Source organism: Scyliorhinus torazame, chromosome 16 (assembly GCF_047496885.1).
Source record: "Scyliorhinus torazame isolate Kashiwa2021f chromosome 16, sScyTor2.1, whole genome shotgun sequence".
NCBI classification, from domain to species: Eukaryota; Metazoa; Chordata; class Chondrichthyes; order Carcharhiniformes; family Scyliorhinidae; genus Scyliorhinus; species Scyliorhinus torazame.
The window spans coordinates 93,791,814-93,811,925 of NC_092722.1; the positions used below are offsets into that span (position 1 = coordinate 93,791,814).

The 20,112-nt window shown below is 44.9% G+C and overlaps 1 protein-coding gene across 3 annotated transcripts in view; it reads right to left on the reverse strand.

Moving 5' to 3' along the window:
- vps26a (VPS26, retromer complex component A) overlaps positions 1 to 20,112 on the reverse strand; it is a 239,827-nt gene that overhangs the window by 167,460 nt on the left and 52,255 nt on the right. For 2 of the 3 annotated variants that reach the window (XM_072478757.1, XM_072478754.1), the window contains exon 2: positions 14,388 to 14,537. The exons of the other annotated variant lie outside the window; for it this stretch is intronic. In XM_072478757.1, coding sequence (XP_072334858.1) covers positions 14,388 to 14,537 — 150 coding nt within the window. The remainder of the gene's footprint in view (positions 1 to 14,387; positions 14,538 to 20,112) is intronic. 3 annotated transcript variants of the gene reach the window in all.

Consider the following 20,112-nt stretch of genomic DNA (forward strand, 5'->3'; position numbering starts at 1 on the left):
GGGATTAACCTAGTGAATCTCCTCTGCACACCCTCCAGTGCCAGTACGTCCTTTCTCAAGTAAGGAGACCAAAACTGAACACAATAGTCCAGGTGTGGCCTCACTAACACCTGATACAATTGCAGCATAACCTCCCTAGTCTTAAACTCCATCCCTCTAGCAATGAAGGACAAAATTCCACTTGCCTTCTTAATCACCTGTTGCACCTGTAAACCAACTTTTTGCGACTCATGCACTAGCACACCCAGGTCTCTCTGCACAGCAGCATGTTTTAATATTTTATCATTTAAATAATAATCCCTTTTGCTTTATTCCTACCAAAATGGATAACCTCACATTTGTCAACATTGTATTCCATCTGCCAGACCCTATCCCATTCACTAAGCATATCCAAATCCCTCTGCAGAGTTCCAGTACCCTCTGCACTTTTTGCTTTACCACTTATCTTAGTGTCGTCTGCAAACTTGGACACATTGCCCTTGGTCCCCAACTCCAAATCATCTATGTAAATTGTGAACAATTGTGGGCCCAACACTGATCCCTGAGGGACACCACTAGCTACTGATTGCCAACCAGAGAAACACCCATTAATCCCCACTCTTTGCTTTCTATTAATTAACCAATCCTCTATCCATGCTACTACTTTCCCCTTAATGCCATGCATCTTTATCTTATGCAGCAACCTTTTGTGTGGCACCTTGTCAAAGGCTTTCTGGAAATCCAGATATACCACATCCATTGGCTCCCCATTATCTACCGCACTGTTAATGTCCTCAAAAAATTCCACTAAATTAGTTAGGCACGACCTGCCCTTTATGAACCCATGCTGCGTCTGCCCAATGGGACAATTTCCATCTAGATGCCTCGCTATTTCTTCCTTGATGATAGATTCCAGCATCTTCCCTACTTCCGAAGTTAAGCTCACTGGCCTATAATTACCCGCTTTCTGCCGACCTCCTTTTTTAAACAGTGGTGTCACGTTTGCTAATTTCCAATTCACCGGGACCACCCCAGAGTCTAGTGAATTTTGGTAAATTATCACTAATGCATTTGCAATTTCCCGAGCCATCTCTTTTAGTACTCTGGTATGCATTCCATCCGGTCCAGGAGACCTGTCTACCCCATTAGCTTGCCCATCATTACCTCCTTGGTGATAATAATCCTCTCAAGGTCCTCACCTGTCATAGCCTCATTTCCATCAGTCACTGGCATGTTATTTGTGTCTTCCACTGTGAAGACTGACCCAAAAACCTGTTCAGTTAGAATCATAGAAGTTTACAGCATGGAAACAGGCCCTTCGGCCCAACCAGTCCATGCCGCCCAGTTTTTACCATTAAGCTAGTCCCAGTTGCCCGCACTTGGCCCATAACCCTCTATACCCATCTTACCCATGTCACTATCTAAATGCTTTTTAAAAGACACAATTGTACCCGCCTCTACTACTACCTCTGGCAGCCCATTCCAGACACTCACTACCCTCTGAGTGAAGAAATTGCCCCTCTGGGCCCTTCTGAATCTCTCCCCTCTCACCTTAAACCTATGCCCTCTAGTTTTAGACTCCCCTACCTTTGGGAAAAGATGTTGACTATCTACCTTATCTATGCCCCTCATTATTTTATAGACCTCTATAAGATCACCCCTAAGCCTCCTACGCTCCAGGGAAAAAAGTCCCAGTCTATCCAGCCTCTCCTTATAACTCAAACCATCAAGTCCCGGTAACATCCTAGTAAATCGTTTCTGCACTCTTTCTAGTTTAATAATATCCTTTCTATAATAGGGTGACCAGAACTGCACACAGTATTCCAAGTGTGGCCGTACCAATGTCTTGTACAACTTCAACAAGACGTCCCAACTCCTGTATTCAATGTTCTGACCAATGAAACCAAGCATGCTGAATGCCTTCTTCACCACCCTGTCCACCTGCGACTCCACCTTCAAGGAGCTATGAAACTGTACTCCTAGATCTCTTTGTTCTATAACTCTCCCCAACGCCATACCATTAACTGAGTAGTCCTGGCCTGATTCGATCTGCCAAAATGCATCACCTCACATTTATCTAAATTAAACTCCATCTGCCATTCGTCGGCCCACTGGCCTAATTGATCAAGATCCCGTTGCAATCCTAGATAACCTTCTTCACTATCTATCCACTGTGCCACCAATCTTGGTGTCATCTGCAAACTTACTAATCATGCCTCCTAAATTCTCATCCAAATCATTAATATAAATCACAAATAACAGTGGACCCAGCACCGATCCCTGAGGCACACCACTGGTCACAGGCCTCCAGTTTGAAAAACAACCCTCTACAGCCACCCTCTGTCTTCTGTCGTCCAGCCAATTTTGAATCCAATTGGCAACCTCACCCTGGATCCCGTGAGCTTTAAACTTCTGCAACAACCTACCATGCGGTGCCTTGTCAAAGGCTTTGCTGACTGCCCCGAATCAGTCCTTGCCTCTCTAAATGCTTGTAGATCCTGTCTTTCAGAATACCTCCTAGCAACTTACCTACTACAGACGTTAGGCTCACCGGTCTGTAGTTCCCAGGCTTTTCCCTGCTGCCCTTCTTAAACAAGGGCACAACATTCGCCACTCTCCAATCTTCAGGCACCTCACCTGTGGCTGCCGATGATTCAAATATCTCTGTTAGGGGACCCGCAATTTCCTCCCTAGCCTCCCTCAACATCCTGGGATACATTTCATCAGGTCCCGGGGATTTATCTACCTTGATGCGCTTTAAGACTTCCAGCACCTCCTCCTCTGTAATATGCACACTTCTCAAGACATCACTATTTATTTCCCTTAGTTTCCTCACATCCATGCCTTTCTCCACCGTGAATACCGATGAGAAATATTCATTCAGGATCTCACCCAACTCTTGTGGCTCTGCACATAGATGTCCTTGTTGATCCTGAAGAGGCCCTACTCTGTCCCTAGTTCCTCTTTTCCCCTTTATGTATCTGTAGAATCTCTTTGGATTCTCCCTTGCATTATTTGCCAAAGCAATTTCATGTCCCCTTTTTGCCCTCCTGATTTCCCTCTTAACTCTATTTTGACAATCTCTATACTCTTCAAGGGATCCACTTGATCCCAGTTGCTTATGTACGTCATATGCCTCCTTCTTCTTTTTGACCAGAGTCTCAATATCTCGAGTCATCCAGGGTTCCCTACTTCTACCAGCCTTGCCCTTCACTCGAAAGGGAATGTGCTTACCCTGCACCCTGGTTAACACATTTTTAAAAGCCTCCCATTTACCAGCCGTCCCTTTGCCTGCCAACAGTCTCCCCCAATCTACCTCTGCAAGTTCCTGTCTGATACCATCAAAATTGGCCTTGCCCCAATTAAGAATTTTAACTCTTGGGCCAGACCTATCATTCTCCATAGCTATCTTAAAACATAACAAGTGACCAGTTATGGTCACTTGTCCCAAAGTGATCCCTCAGTAACACTTCTGTCACTTGCCCTTCCTTATTTCCCAAGACGAGGTCAAGTTTTGCCCCCTCTCTAGTCGGTCCATCCACATACTGAATGAGAAATTCCTCCTGAATACACTCAACAAATTTCCCTCCATCCAAGCCCCTAATGCTATGGCTGTCCCAGTCAATGTTGGGAAAGTTAAAGTCCCCTACTATTACCACCCTATTATTCTTGCAGCTATCTGTAATCTCCTTACATATTTGCTCCTCAATTTCCCGCTGACTATTTGGGGGCCTGTAGTACAGTCCTATCAAGGTGATCTCTCCCTTCTTATTTTTCAGTTCCACCCATATAGACTCAGTGGGCGAACCCTCGGAAATATCCCCTCTAAGTACTGCCGTGATGGTCTCCCTAATCAAAAACGCCACTCCCCCTCCTCTCTTACCTCCTGTTCTATCCTTTCTATAGCATCTGTACCCCGGAACATTGAGCTGACAGTCCTGCCCCTTCATGAGCCATGTTTCAGTCATGGCTATAATATCCCAGTCCCATGTGCCCATCCATGCCCCGAGTTCATCCGCTTTGCCCGTCAGGCCCCTTGCATTGAAATAAATGCAGTTTAATGTAGACTTCCCTTGCTCTCTGCCCTGCTTTCTCTGGTCATGCTTTACACACTCTCCCTTCCTGCCTTTTGTTTCCGTCCCCACTGACTTCCTACATCGGTTCCCATCCCCCTGCCACATTAGTTTAAACCCTCCCCAACTGCACTAGCAAACACACCCCCGAGAACATTGGTTCCGGTCCCACTCGGGTGCAGACCGTCCGATTTGTACAGGTCCCACCTCCCCCAGAACCGGTCCCAATGTCCCAGGAATTTGAAACCCTCCCTCTTGCACCATCTCTCAAGCCACGTATTCATCCTAGCTATCCTGTCATTCCTACTCTGACTATCACGTGGCACTGGTAGCAATCCTGAGATTACTACCTTTGAGGTCCTACTTTTTAGTTTAACTCCTAACTCCCTAAATTCAGCTTGGAGGACCTCATCCCGTTTTTTACCTAGATCGTTGGTGCCGATATGCACCATGACAGCTGGCTGTTCACCCTCTCCCTCCAGAATGCCCTGCAGCCGCTCCGAGACATCCTCTTGACCCTTGCACCAGGGAGGCAACATACCAACCTGGATTCTCGTTTGCGTCCGCAGAAACACCTGTCTATTCCCCTTACAATTGAATCCCCTATCACTATAGCTCTGCCACTCTTTTTCCCGCCCTTCTGTACAGCAGAGCCAGCCACGGTGCCATGAACCTGGCTGCTGCCACCTTCCCCTGGTGAGCCATCTCCCCCAACAGTTTCCAAAACGGTAAATCTGTTTTGGAGGGAGATGACCGCAGGGGATCCCTGCACTGCCTTCCTACTCTTCCTCTGTCTGTTGGTCACCCATTCCCTATCTGCCTCAGTAATTTTAATCTGTCGTGTGACCAACGTACTGAATGTGCTATCCACAACTTCCTCAGCATCGCGGATGCTCCAAAGTGAATCCATTCGCAGCTCCAGAGCCGTCAAGCGGTCTAACAGGAGCTGCAGTTGGACACACTTCTTGCAGATGAAGGACTCAGGGACACCAGAAGGGTCCCTGAATTGCCACATCTCACAAGAGGAGCATGACACGGGTCTGAGCTCTCCTGCCATGACTTAAACCTGAACTACACTACACAGCTAAGAGAAAGTCAAAGAGAGAAAAGTAAAATCACGTACCAGTCACAAGCCAATCACTTACCTGCTGGCTGTGATGTAATTGCTCCTGAAACTCCCTCACAGGTCTGCTTCTCTGCACCTCCTTAAGATGAGCACCAAATTCCCTTAACTAGTTAATTAATTTACCTAATCAATTGTTTTTTTTGGGGGGGAACCTCAACCCCAAACACCAAACTCCAAAAAAACACAGCCCTCAATCACCTCTTACCCAAACTCAGCCTTACCCAAACTCAGATACACTCTGTTTGCTTCCAGCACTCCATTTCTAAAGGCACTTCAGCCACACCTTTTGTATCCTTCCTGATTTACAGTCAGCCAATAGGCCTGCTCCCGGAACTGAACTCCCGAAACTATGGACTCTCTGTGAACTCCCGCTGCTTTATGGACTCTCTCTCTGTGAACTCCCGCTGCCTTATGGACTCTCTCTCCGTGAACTCCCGAAACTATGGACTCTCTGTGAACGCCCGCTGCTTTATGGACTCTCTCTCTGTGAACTCCCGCTGCCTTATGGACTCTCTCTCCGTGAACTCCCGCTGCTTTATGGACTCTCTCTCCGTGAACTCCCGAAACTATGGACTCTGTGAACTCCCGCTGCTTTATGGACTCTCTCTCTGTGAACTCCCACTGCCTTATGGACTCTCTCTCTGTGAACTCCCGCTGCCTTATGGACTCTCTCTCCGTGAACTCCCGCTGCTTTATGGACTCTCTCTGTGAACTCCCGTTCCTCAACCATTTCCTCATCTCCCACTATTAATTCTCCCTTCTCATCCTCTAAAGGACCAATATTTACCTTAGCCACTCTTTTTTGTTTTATGTATTTGTAGAAACTTTTACTATCTGTTTTTATATTCTGAACAAGTTTACTCTCATAATCTATCTTACTCTTCTTTATATCTTTTTTAGTAGCTTTCTGTTGCCCCCTAAAGATTTCCCAGTCCTCTAGTCTCCCACTGATCTTTGGTACTTTGTATGTTTTTTCCCTTCAATTTGATACTCTCCCTTATTTCCTTAGATATCCACGGTCGATTTTCCCTCTTTTTACCGTCCTTCCTTTTTGTTAGTATAAACCTTTGCTGAGCACTGTGAAAAATCACTTGGAAGGTTCTCCACTGTTCCTCAACTGTTTCACCATAAAGTCTTTGCTCCCAGTCTACCTTAGCTAGTTCTTCTCTCATCTCCTTTGTTTAAGCACAAAACACTAGTGCTTGATTTTACCTTCTCACCCTCCATCTGTATTTTAAATTCCACCATATTGTGATCACTCCTTCCGAGAGGCTCCCTAACTATGAGATCCGCATGTTTTGGGCATGCCCGAAGCTTAGGAGATTCTGGCAAAGATTTGCGGATGTCATGTCCACAGTACTAAAGACAAGGGTGGCTCCGAGTCCAGAGGTGGCGATAATTGGAGTGTCGGAAGACCCAGGAGTCCAGGGGGCAAGAGAGGCTGATGTTTTGGCCTTTGCCTCCTTGGTAGCCCGGAGACGGATCTTATTGGACTGTAGGGTCGCGGGGCCCCCAAAATCCATTCAGATCAAAATCATTTATATAAACCACAAACAAGGACTTTATTGGACACCAACGTCCCATCAGAAAAACACCACTGGTCCATCATCCTCTGCTTCCTGCCACTTAGCCAATTCTGGATACCATGGGCTTTTAACTTTGCTATCAGTCTCCCGTGTGGGACCTTATCAAAAGCCTTGCTAGTCCAAGTCGACTACGTCAAATGCATTGGCCTCATCTGTACACCTGGTTACCTCTTTGAAAAAAATCAATCAAGTTGGTCAGACTTGACTTCCCCTTAACAAAACCATGCTGATAGTTCTTGATTAATCCCTGACTCTCCAAATCCAGATTAATTCTGTCTCACAGAATTGCTTCGAATCGTTTCCCCACCACTGAGGTTAGACTGACTGGCCTGCAGTTTCCAGGTTCATCTCCCTCCTTGAATAATGGTACCACATTGGCTATCCTCCAGTCCTCTGGCATCCCTCCTATGGCCAGAGAGGGATTTAAAATCGTCAGCGCCCCTGCTATTTCCTCCTTTGCCTCACTCAACAGCCAGGGATACATTTAAGATGGGCCTAGTGATTTGTCTACTTTTAAACATGCCAGACCACCTCTGCTCTGTCTGTATTAATCTCTTTAGTGTTATTACATTTCTTCTCCCTGATATCTATATTCACATCATCCCTCTCACTGGTAAACACTGACACAAAGTATTCAATTAGAACCCTACCTACATCCACACCCAAATTACAACTATTGCCCTTAATGGGCCAACCCTGCATATCCTTTTACTCTTAATATAAAACAATTTAGGATTTTCCTTCCTTTCATTTGCCAGTATCCTTTCATGTCCCCTTTTTGCTCTCATAATTTTATTTTTAAGTTCCCTCTTGCACATTCTATACGCCTCTGGGGCTTCTGCTGTTTTGAGCCCCCGATATCTGCCATGAGCCTCCCTTTTTCTCCTTATCCACTGCTGTATATCGCTCGATATCCAGGATTTACTGGATTTGTTGGTCCCACCTTTTTTCTTGATTGGAACATGTTGGCCCTGTACTCTCCCTATTTCCTTCTTGATTGCATCCCACTGTTCCGTCACAGATTTACCTAAAAGTATCTGCTCCAAATCAACTCTGGTCAAATCATATTGGATCTCATTAAAATTGACCCCCGGTTTAGAACTTTGATCTCATGCCCATCCTTGTCTTTTTCCATAATAATCTTGAATCTAATAGAGTTATGTTTGCTGTCTGCAAAATGCTGACACTTCAACCACTTGCCTGACTTTGTTACCCAAAGGTTTTGTTACCTAAAATTAAGTTCGGGACCACCCCTTCTCTTGTAGAACCTTCTATATACTGATTTAAAAAGTTCACCTGGAAGTATTTTAAGAATTCCACTCCCTCTAAATCTTTTGCACTATGATTACCCCAGTTAATGTTGGGGAAGTTAAAATCCTCCACTCTCATTACCCTTCCTTCTGCACTGCAGGGAATCAATGATTCTATTACTTTTACACTTCTCTGAAATTTTCCTACATATCTGCTCTTCTATTTCTCTCGGATTGTTTGGGGGCCGATAGATCACACCAAGAAATGCGATTGCTCCTTTTTGGTTGTTCAGTTCTACCCATAAGGCTTCATTTGAAGAGACTTGAGATGTTGTCTCGCCTTACTGCTGGAATGGATTCCCTGATTAAAATTTCAACACCTCCTCCTCTTTTACCTCCTTCCCTGACTAGCCTAAATATCGTATATCCTGGAATATTGAGCAGCCAATCCAGTCCCTCTCCCAAACCATGTCTCAGTGACAGCAATAGCATCATACCACCGTGTTTTAATTTGTGCCCTCAACTCATCAGGTTCCTTGTATTAAAATAATTACCATCTAATTTTGCCAACCTCCCTTGTGACTTAACTGGTCTCGGAAATTCTATGCCTTCCTGACTCACTTGATAACTCTTAATTTTGGGTGTGCATCTCCCCATGCTGAACCTTCTCTCAGGATCCCAGGACCCTGCCAAGTTAGTTTAAACCCTCCCCAGCAGCATTAGCCAACCTCCCTGCAAGGATGCTGGTCGCATTTTGGTTCAGGTGCAACCTGCCCGCTTTGTATAGATCCCACCACCACCCCCCAAAACAGTCCTAATGTCCCAGACATCAAAACCCTTCTTTCCTGCAACATCTCTCCAGCCGCTCGTACTTCTGGACTAATTTCCTATTTATATACTGATCATCAATATTCCATCTTTTCTAAATTCAGAACAAAGAACAATACAGCACAGGAAGAGGCCCTTCGGCCCTCCAAGCCTGTACCGGTCAGGATACCAACCTTTGCCAAAACTCTCAGCACTTCCTTGCGCCATATCCCTCTATACCCATCCTATCCATGTGTTTTAATCTACCTGCTTTCACAACCTCCCCTGGCAACATGTTCCAGGCACTCACCAGCTTCTGTGTAAAAAAACCTGCCTCACACATCTCCTCTAAACTTTGCCTCACGGACCTTAAACTATACCCCCTGGTGACTGACCCCTCCACCCTGGAGTGTCTGCCCATCCACTCTATCCATATCCCTCATAATCTTGTCGACCTCAACCTCCGTCTTTCTAATGAAAACAGTCCCAAGTCTATTCAGCCTCTCCGCATAGCTAACACCCTCCAGATCAGGCAACATCCTGGTAAACCTCCTCTTCACCCTCTCCAGAACCTCCGCATCCTCTAGTAGTGTGGCAGCTAGAATTGTGCGCAATATTCCAAGTGCGGCCTTACCAAGGTTCTGTACAACTACAGCACCACTTGCCAGTTTTTATACTCGATGCCCCGTCCAATAAAGGCAAGCATTCTGTATACTTGACTACCTTGTCCACTTGTGTTGCCACTTTCAAAGATCCGTGGACCTGCACGCCCAGATCTCTCTGACTTTCTATATTCCTGAGAGTTTTGCCATTTGGTATATTTCACCTCTTATGTTAGACCTACCAAAATGCATTACCTCACATTTGTCTGGATTAAACTCCATTTGTCATTTCTCTGCCCCAGTCTCCAATCTATGTCCTGCTGTATCCTCTTACAATCCTCAACACTACCTGCCACTCTACCAACCTTGGTGTCATCCAAAAACTTACTAATCAGACCAGCTACGTTTTCCTCCAAATCATTTATGAATACTACAAACAATGATTTCACCTTTAGATTTTTAATTTTTTATTGTATTGAAATTTCACCATCTGTCATGGAGGGATTTGAACCTGAAGCATTACCCTGGGTCCAAAAGAGAAAATGCTGGAACATCTCAGCAGGTCTGGCAGCATCTGTCGGGAAAGAAAAGGGCCAATGTTTCGAGTCCAGGTGACTCTTTGTCAAAGCTAAAATGCATAGAAAATGGGAGATGCTTGTACTGTGGGGTGAGGGAATGAAAGATGAGTCACAGCCACAGAAACCAAGGGCAAAGAGTGCTGATAGCCACAGAAACCAACGGAAAGAGTGCGAATGGCAGTCCCAGAGAGAATAAAAGGTGTGAAGGCCAAACAGCAGTGAAACTAACATCAGAGGGTAAGCTGTGACAGATATAAGGGGGAAGGGAGAAGCAATAGACCAAACTGAAAGAAGTGGAAGTGAAACGCTGCTTAACCTGGATGAGTGTTTTGGCTTTGACAAAGGTGATCTGGACTCAAAACGTTAGCTCTTTTGTCTCCCTACAGATGCTGCCAGACCTGCTGAGATTTTGCAGCATTTTCTCTTTCGGTTTCAGATTCCAGCATCCACAGTAATTTGCTTTTATCCAGCTGGGTCTCTGGATTACTAATTCACTGACAATACCACTACACCATTGCTTCCCTGTATAGTATTTATCCCTCCACCATCACCCATAAAAAAAACAATGTGATCGTTACCACACTATTTCTTGTGGGCTCTTACTGTGCAGAAAGTGGCTCCAACATCTCCGATAACACAACAATGACTACATTTCAAATGTACTTCACTGTCTGTAAAGTGCTTGGGGCTTGCTGAGGCTGTAGATGCTATAGAAAGACAAGTTCTTTCTTTTACAATTACAGGAACACAGGAATATAGTGTTGCAGGTGGTTATAGAAATCCGCATCCTGTAATGATATGTATAGTGCCAGTGTGGTACAGGGTTAACATCTGAAACTATGCTTAAATCAAACACTAGATGGCGTTACTAATTCACTGTATATAAGATAGCATCTCTAGGAATTCTGGGAGAAGCTGAAGAGAACATGATGAGAGCAGAGAGAGAATTGAATGTAGAGATATAGCACGAGGTCAAGTCGTAGTGTAGTTTAATCGTTAGATTGGATATTGATCACTGTACTACAGATTCAGTATTACTAGTTTAGTATCTGTTACTCAGTAAAGTGTGCAAACCTAATCAAAGTTAGTACTGTAAAATAAATTTGTTTTGATTCAAACTTATGTTCATATTCTTTGTCAACACTACATATCTGGCTATCTTGGAGGAAAAGGCAAGGAATATAACACATCCAACATAGTAGGACTGCAAATCTGAAATATTGATCATCCATTCAACTTAGCACAGAATTACACGCTTCTGATAAAACATCTCTGGTTCGTAGGAACCTGTTTCGCCATTCATTACAATCTGGCCTGATTGGAGTCTTTTCGTAAATGCTTCCCACATCCCTCAAAACCTGGTCTAATCCCAGCCTTAAATATATTCAACGATGGAGCATCCACAACCTTTTGGGGTAAAGAATTCCAAAGATTCGTAACCCAAGGAATTTTTCCTCACCTCAGTTCTAAACAATCAGCACCTTATCCTGAGACTGTGCCTTATTTAAGATTCCTCGACCAGCGGAAACAATCTCTCTTCATCCACCCTATCAAACCCCTTCAGAATTGGGTATATTTCAATAGGATCGCCTCGCATTCTACTAAACTCCAGAAAATATCAACCCAATTTACCCAGCCTCTCATTATAGAGAAACCCCTCAGCGCAGGTAACAATCCAGTGAATCTTCACTGTTCCACCTCTAATGTGAGTATACCCTTTCTTAAATGTGGAGACTAGAACAACATTCCAGATGTAGTCTCACCAAAACCCTGCACAATTGTAGCAAGACATCTTTAACCATGCACTCTAATTTCTTTGCTCATTCTTAGAAGGCATTGCTCAGGTACCTTCATTAACCACCAAAGTGCTCGTGGTGAAGGTGCTTCCAGTGTGTCGTACAGAGATTTTCAGGACTCTCATCTGACAATGATAAAAGAATGACAATCTGGCCAGATTCTGCTCCTGTTAAGCCAGTTAGCAGTAAACGTGACTCTATCAATAAGCCACTGTGCTTTCCTTCCAGGAATTTCCTGCAAGTACAAGGTGAGTTCAGAGCAGCAACACTATTCCTTAAAGATTTTCTGTCACTGGGAAGGTGGGAAATTCATTATTTAAGACACCAGAAACCGGGTGGCAGAGTGATGCAGTGGTTAGCACTGCTGCCTCACCCAGGGTCGATCCCGGTCTGGGTCACTGTCCATGTGGAGTTTGCAGTCTCCCCGTGTTTGCGTGGGTTTCGCTCCCACAACCCAAAGATGCGCAGGGTAGGTGGATTGGTCATGCTAAATTGCCCCTTAATTAGAAAAAAATGAATTGGATACTCTAAATTTATTTGAATAAAGGGCAGTACCAGTGAAAGGGAACCACATGCTTAAATAAAGCAGCCAACAGCGGTGGCCAAGACATCTGATAGTACAGTTGCTTCAGTCTGACATAAGTTTTTGTTCTGAACACACAACCTTTACCTCAGAACATGCAAAAGACATGTTGAAGCTTTTTATTTTGTGGGCTCCTGGCTACCCTGATCAGGTCATTTTGCGTTGTATATAATGCATACTTATGAAGGGGCACGAGGCCATCGCTTTAGGCTCTGAAAAGTGCCCAGTCGATCTCAAATTATCCTGGAAGGGCAAGGTATCACAAAAGTACGAGCGAAAGGTGAAGCTAGCTGTTTCACGCTGTCACTATGCAGTAGCAATTTAAGTGGTATTCACCACAATAGGATGCCGCCTTCAGACCAAAAAGACATTTTGCCAATCACACAAATGAGTAATATGGCACATAGATTATCATAGAATTTACAGTGCAGAAGGAGGCCATTCGGCCCATCGAGTCTGCACCGGCTCTTGGAAAGAGCACCCCACCCAAGGTCAACACCTCTACCCCATCCCCATAACCCAGTAATCCCACCCAACACAAAGGGCAATTTTGGACACTAAGGGCAATTTATCATGGCCAATCCACCTAACCTGCACATCTTTGGACTGTGGGAGGAAACCGGAGCACCCGGAGGAAACCCACGCACACACGGGGAGGATGTGCAGACTCCGCACAGACAGTGACCCAAGCCGGAATCGAACCTGGGACCCTGGAGTTGTGAAGCAATTGTGCTAACCACTATGCTACCGTGCTGCCCCTGAATCATGAATTTCAGTGCTCGGTATGTAGGCCCAATGACTGATGAATCGCAATAAATCAGCATGTCCCAGCTGCTGTTCACAACAGGCAAGGTACAGACAGTACCCAACTAGCTCAAGCTTGAAAGCTCAAAACATAAGTGTCCAACATTAAATATGATTCCACAATTGAACAACATTAACTTAATAATCAGTGTGCTTCCAATCAATTTAAGATTGTCAGTCAGGCTCACGGTGTAGTGCATTTGCATGTAATTCATTCCCCAAGCAATGCCTTGACCAACCAAGCTGCCTGGATTAAATTTCAAACAATACCTGGCAGTTGTGTGTCAGTCACCATCAGCTAATGCATTCTCCATGGCAACGTCTCTATCAGAGTCCACTTGCCAACCAATCAGCATTCTTTTCTCATACAATATAAATTATTGATTTCCCGCGATACTGGGATTCTTGCGAAGTGCCCTGATGAATGCAAGATGAAAAGCTTTGACATGTCTCTTTAGTCAGCAATACTCTTTACTTTCTTCGATTAACTGGTAACATTTCCAAATTCAACAAGCCAACTAATGTATCACAATTTCCTTGCTTTTTTTTTCTTTTAGGTAGAAGCCACCGGTCTCATTTCAATCTCTTATTGTCCATTCCCGATTCTCCATCCCTTGACCTGTTGCATATATCACTTCCGTGTGGAAAGGAAGCAAAATATTCTTTTGGGAATTTTGCCAAGTTTGTATTGTCACTTACCACTGATCCATTTTAAAACCAAATCAGCATCATCAATTCATTTACAGAGAGTTGTCGGCTGGTCTGATTCGCTGTTCGCCTTGGAATACTGGCCAGGATAGTGATCTTTAGGTGGTGAGTTGGACAATTTCATCTGCCTGCCCACATAAATAATCTTAATCCCTTTCCGCATCCTTGGTTCTCACTGCACTGCAGAATCATCCACAAACTGCTTCTCAACAATACTGAGAGAGAACATCACTGCTGCCAGAGTTTAGGACAAGACCCACCACCGTCACAGAGTATCCAGGGATGGGTTGTAAATGCAAAGTCACCACACACTGGGAAAAAATACAAACAATGAGGAAGAGATGGTGAGCATGTTCCAACAGTAATTCCATGTTTTCAGATGTTTCGCAGCAACTAATCCTCATGTGAAGAACTGAGTGTTTGAATCCCTCAAGTCCTCCCTTTTCAAAAGAGAATTGGTGGAAGAAATGACCACAACAAATAGTAAATGCTTACCTTCCCTGTTGCAGATTCACCATCATAAAACAGATAATGTTTCTCTATTTTGCCATCTTCACTTTTAATCTCTGCTGTTTTCCTGGTGTCTGCATCATTGAGAACAATATTGATGTCACACACTGGAGTAAACAAACCGCCCAAGAAACTCTGGGGAAGACAGGAGAGACAAAAAACTATAACCACAATCTATGAATCAATAGTGAACAGTTGCACAAAGAATGCAAACTCCCACCATCTCAAATGCATTGATTTGTTTTTTATTAGTTTGTAGGATGATTAGTAGGCAGCACGGTGGCACAGTGGGCAGCACTGCTTCCTCACAGCTCCAGGGACCCAGGTTCAATTCCCGTCTCGGGTGACTGTCTGTGTGGAGTTTGCACTTCCTCCCCATGTCTGCGTGGGTTTCCTCCGGATGCTCCGCTTTCCTCCCGCAATCTAAAGATGTGGTTAGGTGGATTGGCTTTGCTAAATTTCTTCTTCGTGTTCGAAAGGTTAGGTGGGGGTCATTGAGTTACGGGGATAAGGTGGAGGCGTGGGCTTAAGTAGGGTGCTCTTTCCAAGGTTCGGTGCACTCGATGGGCCGAATGGCCTCCTTCTGCACTGTAAATTCTTTGAACAATGTCAATGGCATAATGCAAATTCCAAACCAATCAAGAATCATAACATTTAGTGGGTGAGCTGACTTCTTAAACTGCTGCAGCCAATGTGGATTACAGTTTTTCTGGGGGTTTGATACAACTGAGTGACTTGTTAGGCCAGAGGACAGTTAAGAGTCAACCACACTGACCTGGGTCTGCAGTCAGACTTCTTCCCGAAAGGGTGTTTTCAGGACATGATCACAAATGCTTTTGCAATCTGTGTGGTTGTTAAGCAGCCTGATCGGTAGCTTTGATAAATAACACATGTGCAGCGGTGCAAAAATAGTTAAAGGGACTGCGCACAACTAAATTTTAAAGAGAACATTGATTTATCATCCCTAAAACTAGACATATTTATATAAAATGAATTCAAGTTCCTCAACTGCCATGTGTAACTTTAACTTGAGTCTTCTGTTAGCCTTTGATGTCTTAATTGGTTAATAAAAGCTGAAGAGCGAGTTATCTCCAAGCCCAACACTTATGCTGTTGTTAAAAGATGACCCCTGTTTTCAGGAATACTTTAGGGCAATTTGCTACTTCAGCTGTTAATCTATTCAGTTTGCCCATTGTGGCCCAAGGACGGAATATAAAATGGAAGATCTTCTCTCTACAGAACACAATGTGGCAGGAAATTCTTTACTCAGGATTCACAAAGTATATTGCCTATCAAGACAAGCCTATCAAAAGTATCTCCTTTTGCATGTCCTTAATCCGGAAAAATATAAGGTAATGCATTTTGGTCGAACATATACCGTAAATGGCAAAACTCTTGGGAATATAGAAAGTCAGGGCAGCACGGTGGTGTAGTGGTTAGCACTGCTACCTCACGGCGCCGAGATCCCAGGCTCGATCCCGGCTCTGGGTCACTGTCCGTCTGGAGTTTACACATTCTCCCCGTGTTTGCGTGGGTTTCGCCCCCACAACACAAAGAATCGTAGGGTAGGTGGATTTGCCACGCTAAATTGCCCCTTAATTGGAAAAATGAATTGGGTACTTCAATTTTTTTTTAAAGAGTAATACAGAAAGTCAGAGATCTGGGCATACAGGTCCACAGATCTTTGAAGGTGGCAACACAAGTGGACAAAGTAGTCAAGAAAACACACAGAATGCTTGCCTTCATTAGACGGGGGCATCGAGCATAAAAACTGGCAAGTCATGCTACAGTTGTATAGAACCTTAGTAACGCCACACTTGGGATATTGCACACAATTCTGGTCGCTACACTACCAGAAGGATGTGGAGGCTTTGGAGAGGGTGCAGAGGAGGTTTACCTGCAGGCGGGAGGGATTCAGATTTCTGGATAACTGGGGCTCTTTCTGGGGAAGGTGGGACCTCTACAGACAGGATGGTCTACATCTGAACACGAGGGGCACAAATATCCTTTGGGGGGGGGGATTTGTTAGTGCTCTTTAGGGGGGTTTAAACTAATGCAGCAGGGGCATGGGAACCTGGATTGTAGTTTTAGGGTAAGGGAGAATGAGAGTATAGAGGTCAGGAGCACAGATTTGACGTCGCAGGAGGGGGCCAGTGTTCAGGTAGGTGGTTTGAAGTGTGTCTACTTCAATGCCAGGAGTATACGAAATAAGGTAGGGGAACTGGCAGCATGGGTTGGTACCTGGGACTTCGATGTTGTGGCCATTTCGGAGACATGGATAGAGCAGGGACAGGAATGGATGTTGCAGGTTCCGGGGTTTAGGTGTTTTAGTAAGCTCAGAGAAGGAGGCAAAAGAGGGGGAGGTGTGGCGCTGCTAGTCAAGAGCAGTATTACGGTGGCGGAGAGGATGCTAGATGGGGACTCATCTTCCGAGGTAGTATGGGCTGAGGTTAGAAACAGGAAAGGAGAGGTCACCCTGTTGGGAGTTTTCTATAGGCCTCCAAATAGTTCTAGGGATGTAGAGGAAAGGATGGCGAGGATGATCCTGGATAAGAGCGAAAGTAACAGGGTAGTTATTATGGGAGACTTTAACTTTCCAAATATTGACTGGAAAGGATATAGTTCGAGTACATTAGATGGGTCGTTTTTTGTACAGTGTGTGCAGGAGGGTTTCCTGACACAATATGTTGACAGGCCAACAAGAGGCGAGGCCACGTTGGACTTGGTTTTGGGTAATGAACCAGGCCAGGTGTTGGATTTGGAGGTAGGAGAGCACTTTGGAGACAGTGACCACAATTCGGTGACGTTTATGTTAATGATGGAAAGGGATAAGTATACACCGCAGGGCAAGAGTTATAGCTGGGGGAAGGGCAATTATGATGCCATTAGACGTGACTTGGGGGGGATAAGGTGGAGAAGTAGGCTGCAAGTGTTGGGCACACTGGATAAGTGGAGCTTGTTCAAGGATCAGCTACTGTGTGTTCTTGATAAGTATGTACCGGTCAGGCAGGGAGGAAGGCGTAGAGCGAGGGAACCGTGGTTTACCAAAGAAGTGGAATCTCTTGTTAAGAGGAAGAAGGAGGCCTATGTGAAGATGAGGTGTGAAGTTTCAGTTGGGGCGATGGATAGTTACAAGGTAGCGAGGAAGGATCTAAAGAGAGAGCTAAGACGAGCAAGGAGGGGACATGAGAAGTATTTGGCAGGTAGGATCAAGGAAAACCCAAAAGCTTTCTATAGGTATGTCAGGAATAAGCGAATGACTAGGGAAAGAGTAGGACCAGTCAAGGACAGGGATGGGAAGTTGTGTGTGGAGTCTGAAGAGATAGGCGAGATACTAAATGAATATTTTTCGTCAGTATTCACTCAGGAAAAAGATAATGTTGTGGAGGAGAATGCTGAGACCCAGGCTATTAGAATAGATGGCATTGAGGTACGTAGGGAAGAGGTGTTGGCAATTCTGGACAGGCTGAAAATAGATAAGTCCCCGGGGCCTGATGGAATTTATCCAAGGATTCTCTGGGAGGCCAGGGAAGAGATTGCTGGACCTTTGGCTTTGATTTTTATGTCATCATTGGCTACAGGAATAGTGCCAGAGGACTGGAGGATAGCAAATGTGGTCCCTTTGTTCAAAAAGGGGAGCAGAGACAACCCCGGCAACTATAGACCGGTGAGCCTCACGTCTGTAGTGGGTAAAGTCTTGGAGGGGATTATAAGAGACAAGATTTATAATCATCTAGATAGGAATAATATGATCAGGAATAGTCAGCATGGCTTTGTGAAGGGTAGGTCATGCCTCACAAACCTTATCGAGTTCTTTGAGAAGGTGACTGAACAGGTAGACGAGGGTAGAGCAGTTGATGTGGTGTATATGGATTTCAGCAAAGCGTTTGATAAGGTTCCCCACGGTAGGCTATTGCAGAAAATACGGAGGCTGGGGATTGAGGGTGATTTAGAGATGTGGATCAGAAATTGGCTAGCTGAAAGACAGAGGGTGGTGGTTGATGGGAAATGTTCAGAATGGAGTTCAGTTACAAGTGGAGTACCACAAGGATCTGTTCTGGGGCCGTTGCTGTTTGTCATTTTTATCAATGACCTAGAGGAAGGCGCAGAAGGGTGGGTGAGTAAATTTGCAGACGATACTAAAGTCGGTGGTGTTGTCGACAGTGTGGAAGGATGTAGCAGGTTACAGAGGGATATAGATAAGCTGCAGAGCTGGGCTGAGAGGTGGCAAATGGAGTTTAATGTAGAGAAGTGTGAGGTGATTCACTTTGGAAGGAATAACAGGAATGCGGAATATTTGGCTAATGGTAAAGTTCTTGGAAGTGTGGATGAGCAGAGGGATCTAGGTGTCCATGTACATAGATCCCTGAAAGTTGCCACCCAGGTTGATAGGGTTGTGAAGAAGGCCTATGGAGTGTTGGCCTTTATTGGTAGATGGATTGAGTTCCGGAGTCAGGAGGTCATGTTGCAGCTGTACAAAACTCTGGTACGGCCGCATTTGGAGTATTGCGTACAGTTCTGGTCAACGCATTATAGGAAGGACGTGGAAGCTTTGGAGCGGGTGCAGAGGAGATTTACCAGGATGTTGCCTGGTATGGAGGGGAAATCTTATGAGGAAAGGCTGATGGACTTGAGGTTGTTTTCGTTAGAGAGAAGAAGGTTAAGAGGAGACTTAATAGAGGCATACAAAATGATCAGGGGGTTAGATAGGGTGGACAGTGAGAGCCTTCTCCCGCGGATGGAAATGGTTGGCACGAGGGGACATAGCTTTAAACTGAGGGGTAATAGATATAGGACAGAGGTCAGAGGTAGGTTCTTTACGCAAAGAGTAGTGAGGCCGTGGAATGCCCTACCTGCAACAGTAGTGAACTCGCCAACATTGAGGGCATTTAAAAGTTTATTGGATAAACATATGGATGATAATGGCATAGTGTAGGTTAGATGGCTTTTGTTTTGGTGCAACATCGTGGGCCGAAGGGCCTGTACTGCGCTGTATCGTTCTATGTTCTATGTTGCCTGGTCTGGAGGGTGTTAGCTATGTGGAGAGGCTGAATAGACTCGGACTGTTTTCATTAAAAAAATGGAGGTTGAGGGGTGACCTGATAGAGGTCGCCAAGATTATGAGGGGCTTGGATAGAGTGGATGGGCAGGCACCCTTTCCCAGGGTGGAGGAGTCAGTCACCAGAGGGCACAGATTTAAGGTCCGCGGGGCAAAGTTTAGAGATGTGCAAGCAGTTTTTTGGGGTTTTTTTTTTTTTTTAAAACACAGAGGGTGGTGAGTGCCCGAAACGCGTTGCCAGGGGAGGTTGTGGAAGCAGATACATTAACGGCGTTCCAAAGGCACCTTAACAAACACATGGATAGGATTAATATAGAGGGATACAGCACTAGGAAGTGCGGAGGGTATTGGTCAAGATTGGTATCATGACCAGTTAAGGCTTGGAAGGGCAGAATGCCCTGTTCCTCGTGCTGTATTGTTCTTTTGTCTTCCGTTATTTTAAGCCTACCTCAAATCTTTCAGAGAACATCTCTCAAATCAGGTGATACCCACTATCCACCCCAATGGGTGGTGTAAAATCCCATAAAAGGTATCGTCTGGATGAAAGATTTGTCTAAATTTACTCTATTCCTAATTTCTAACCCGTGCGCCCTGTAATTTAAGTTTTGTATAAATGTGTTTCTGTGCAAACCTTTTCTTGCACTAATGTCA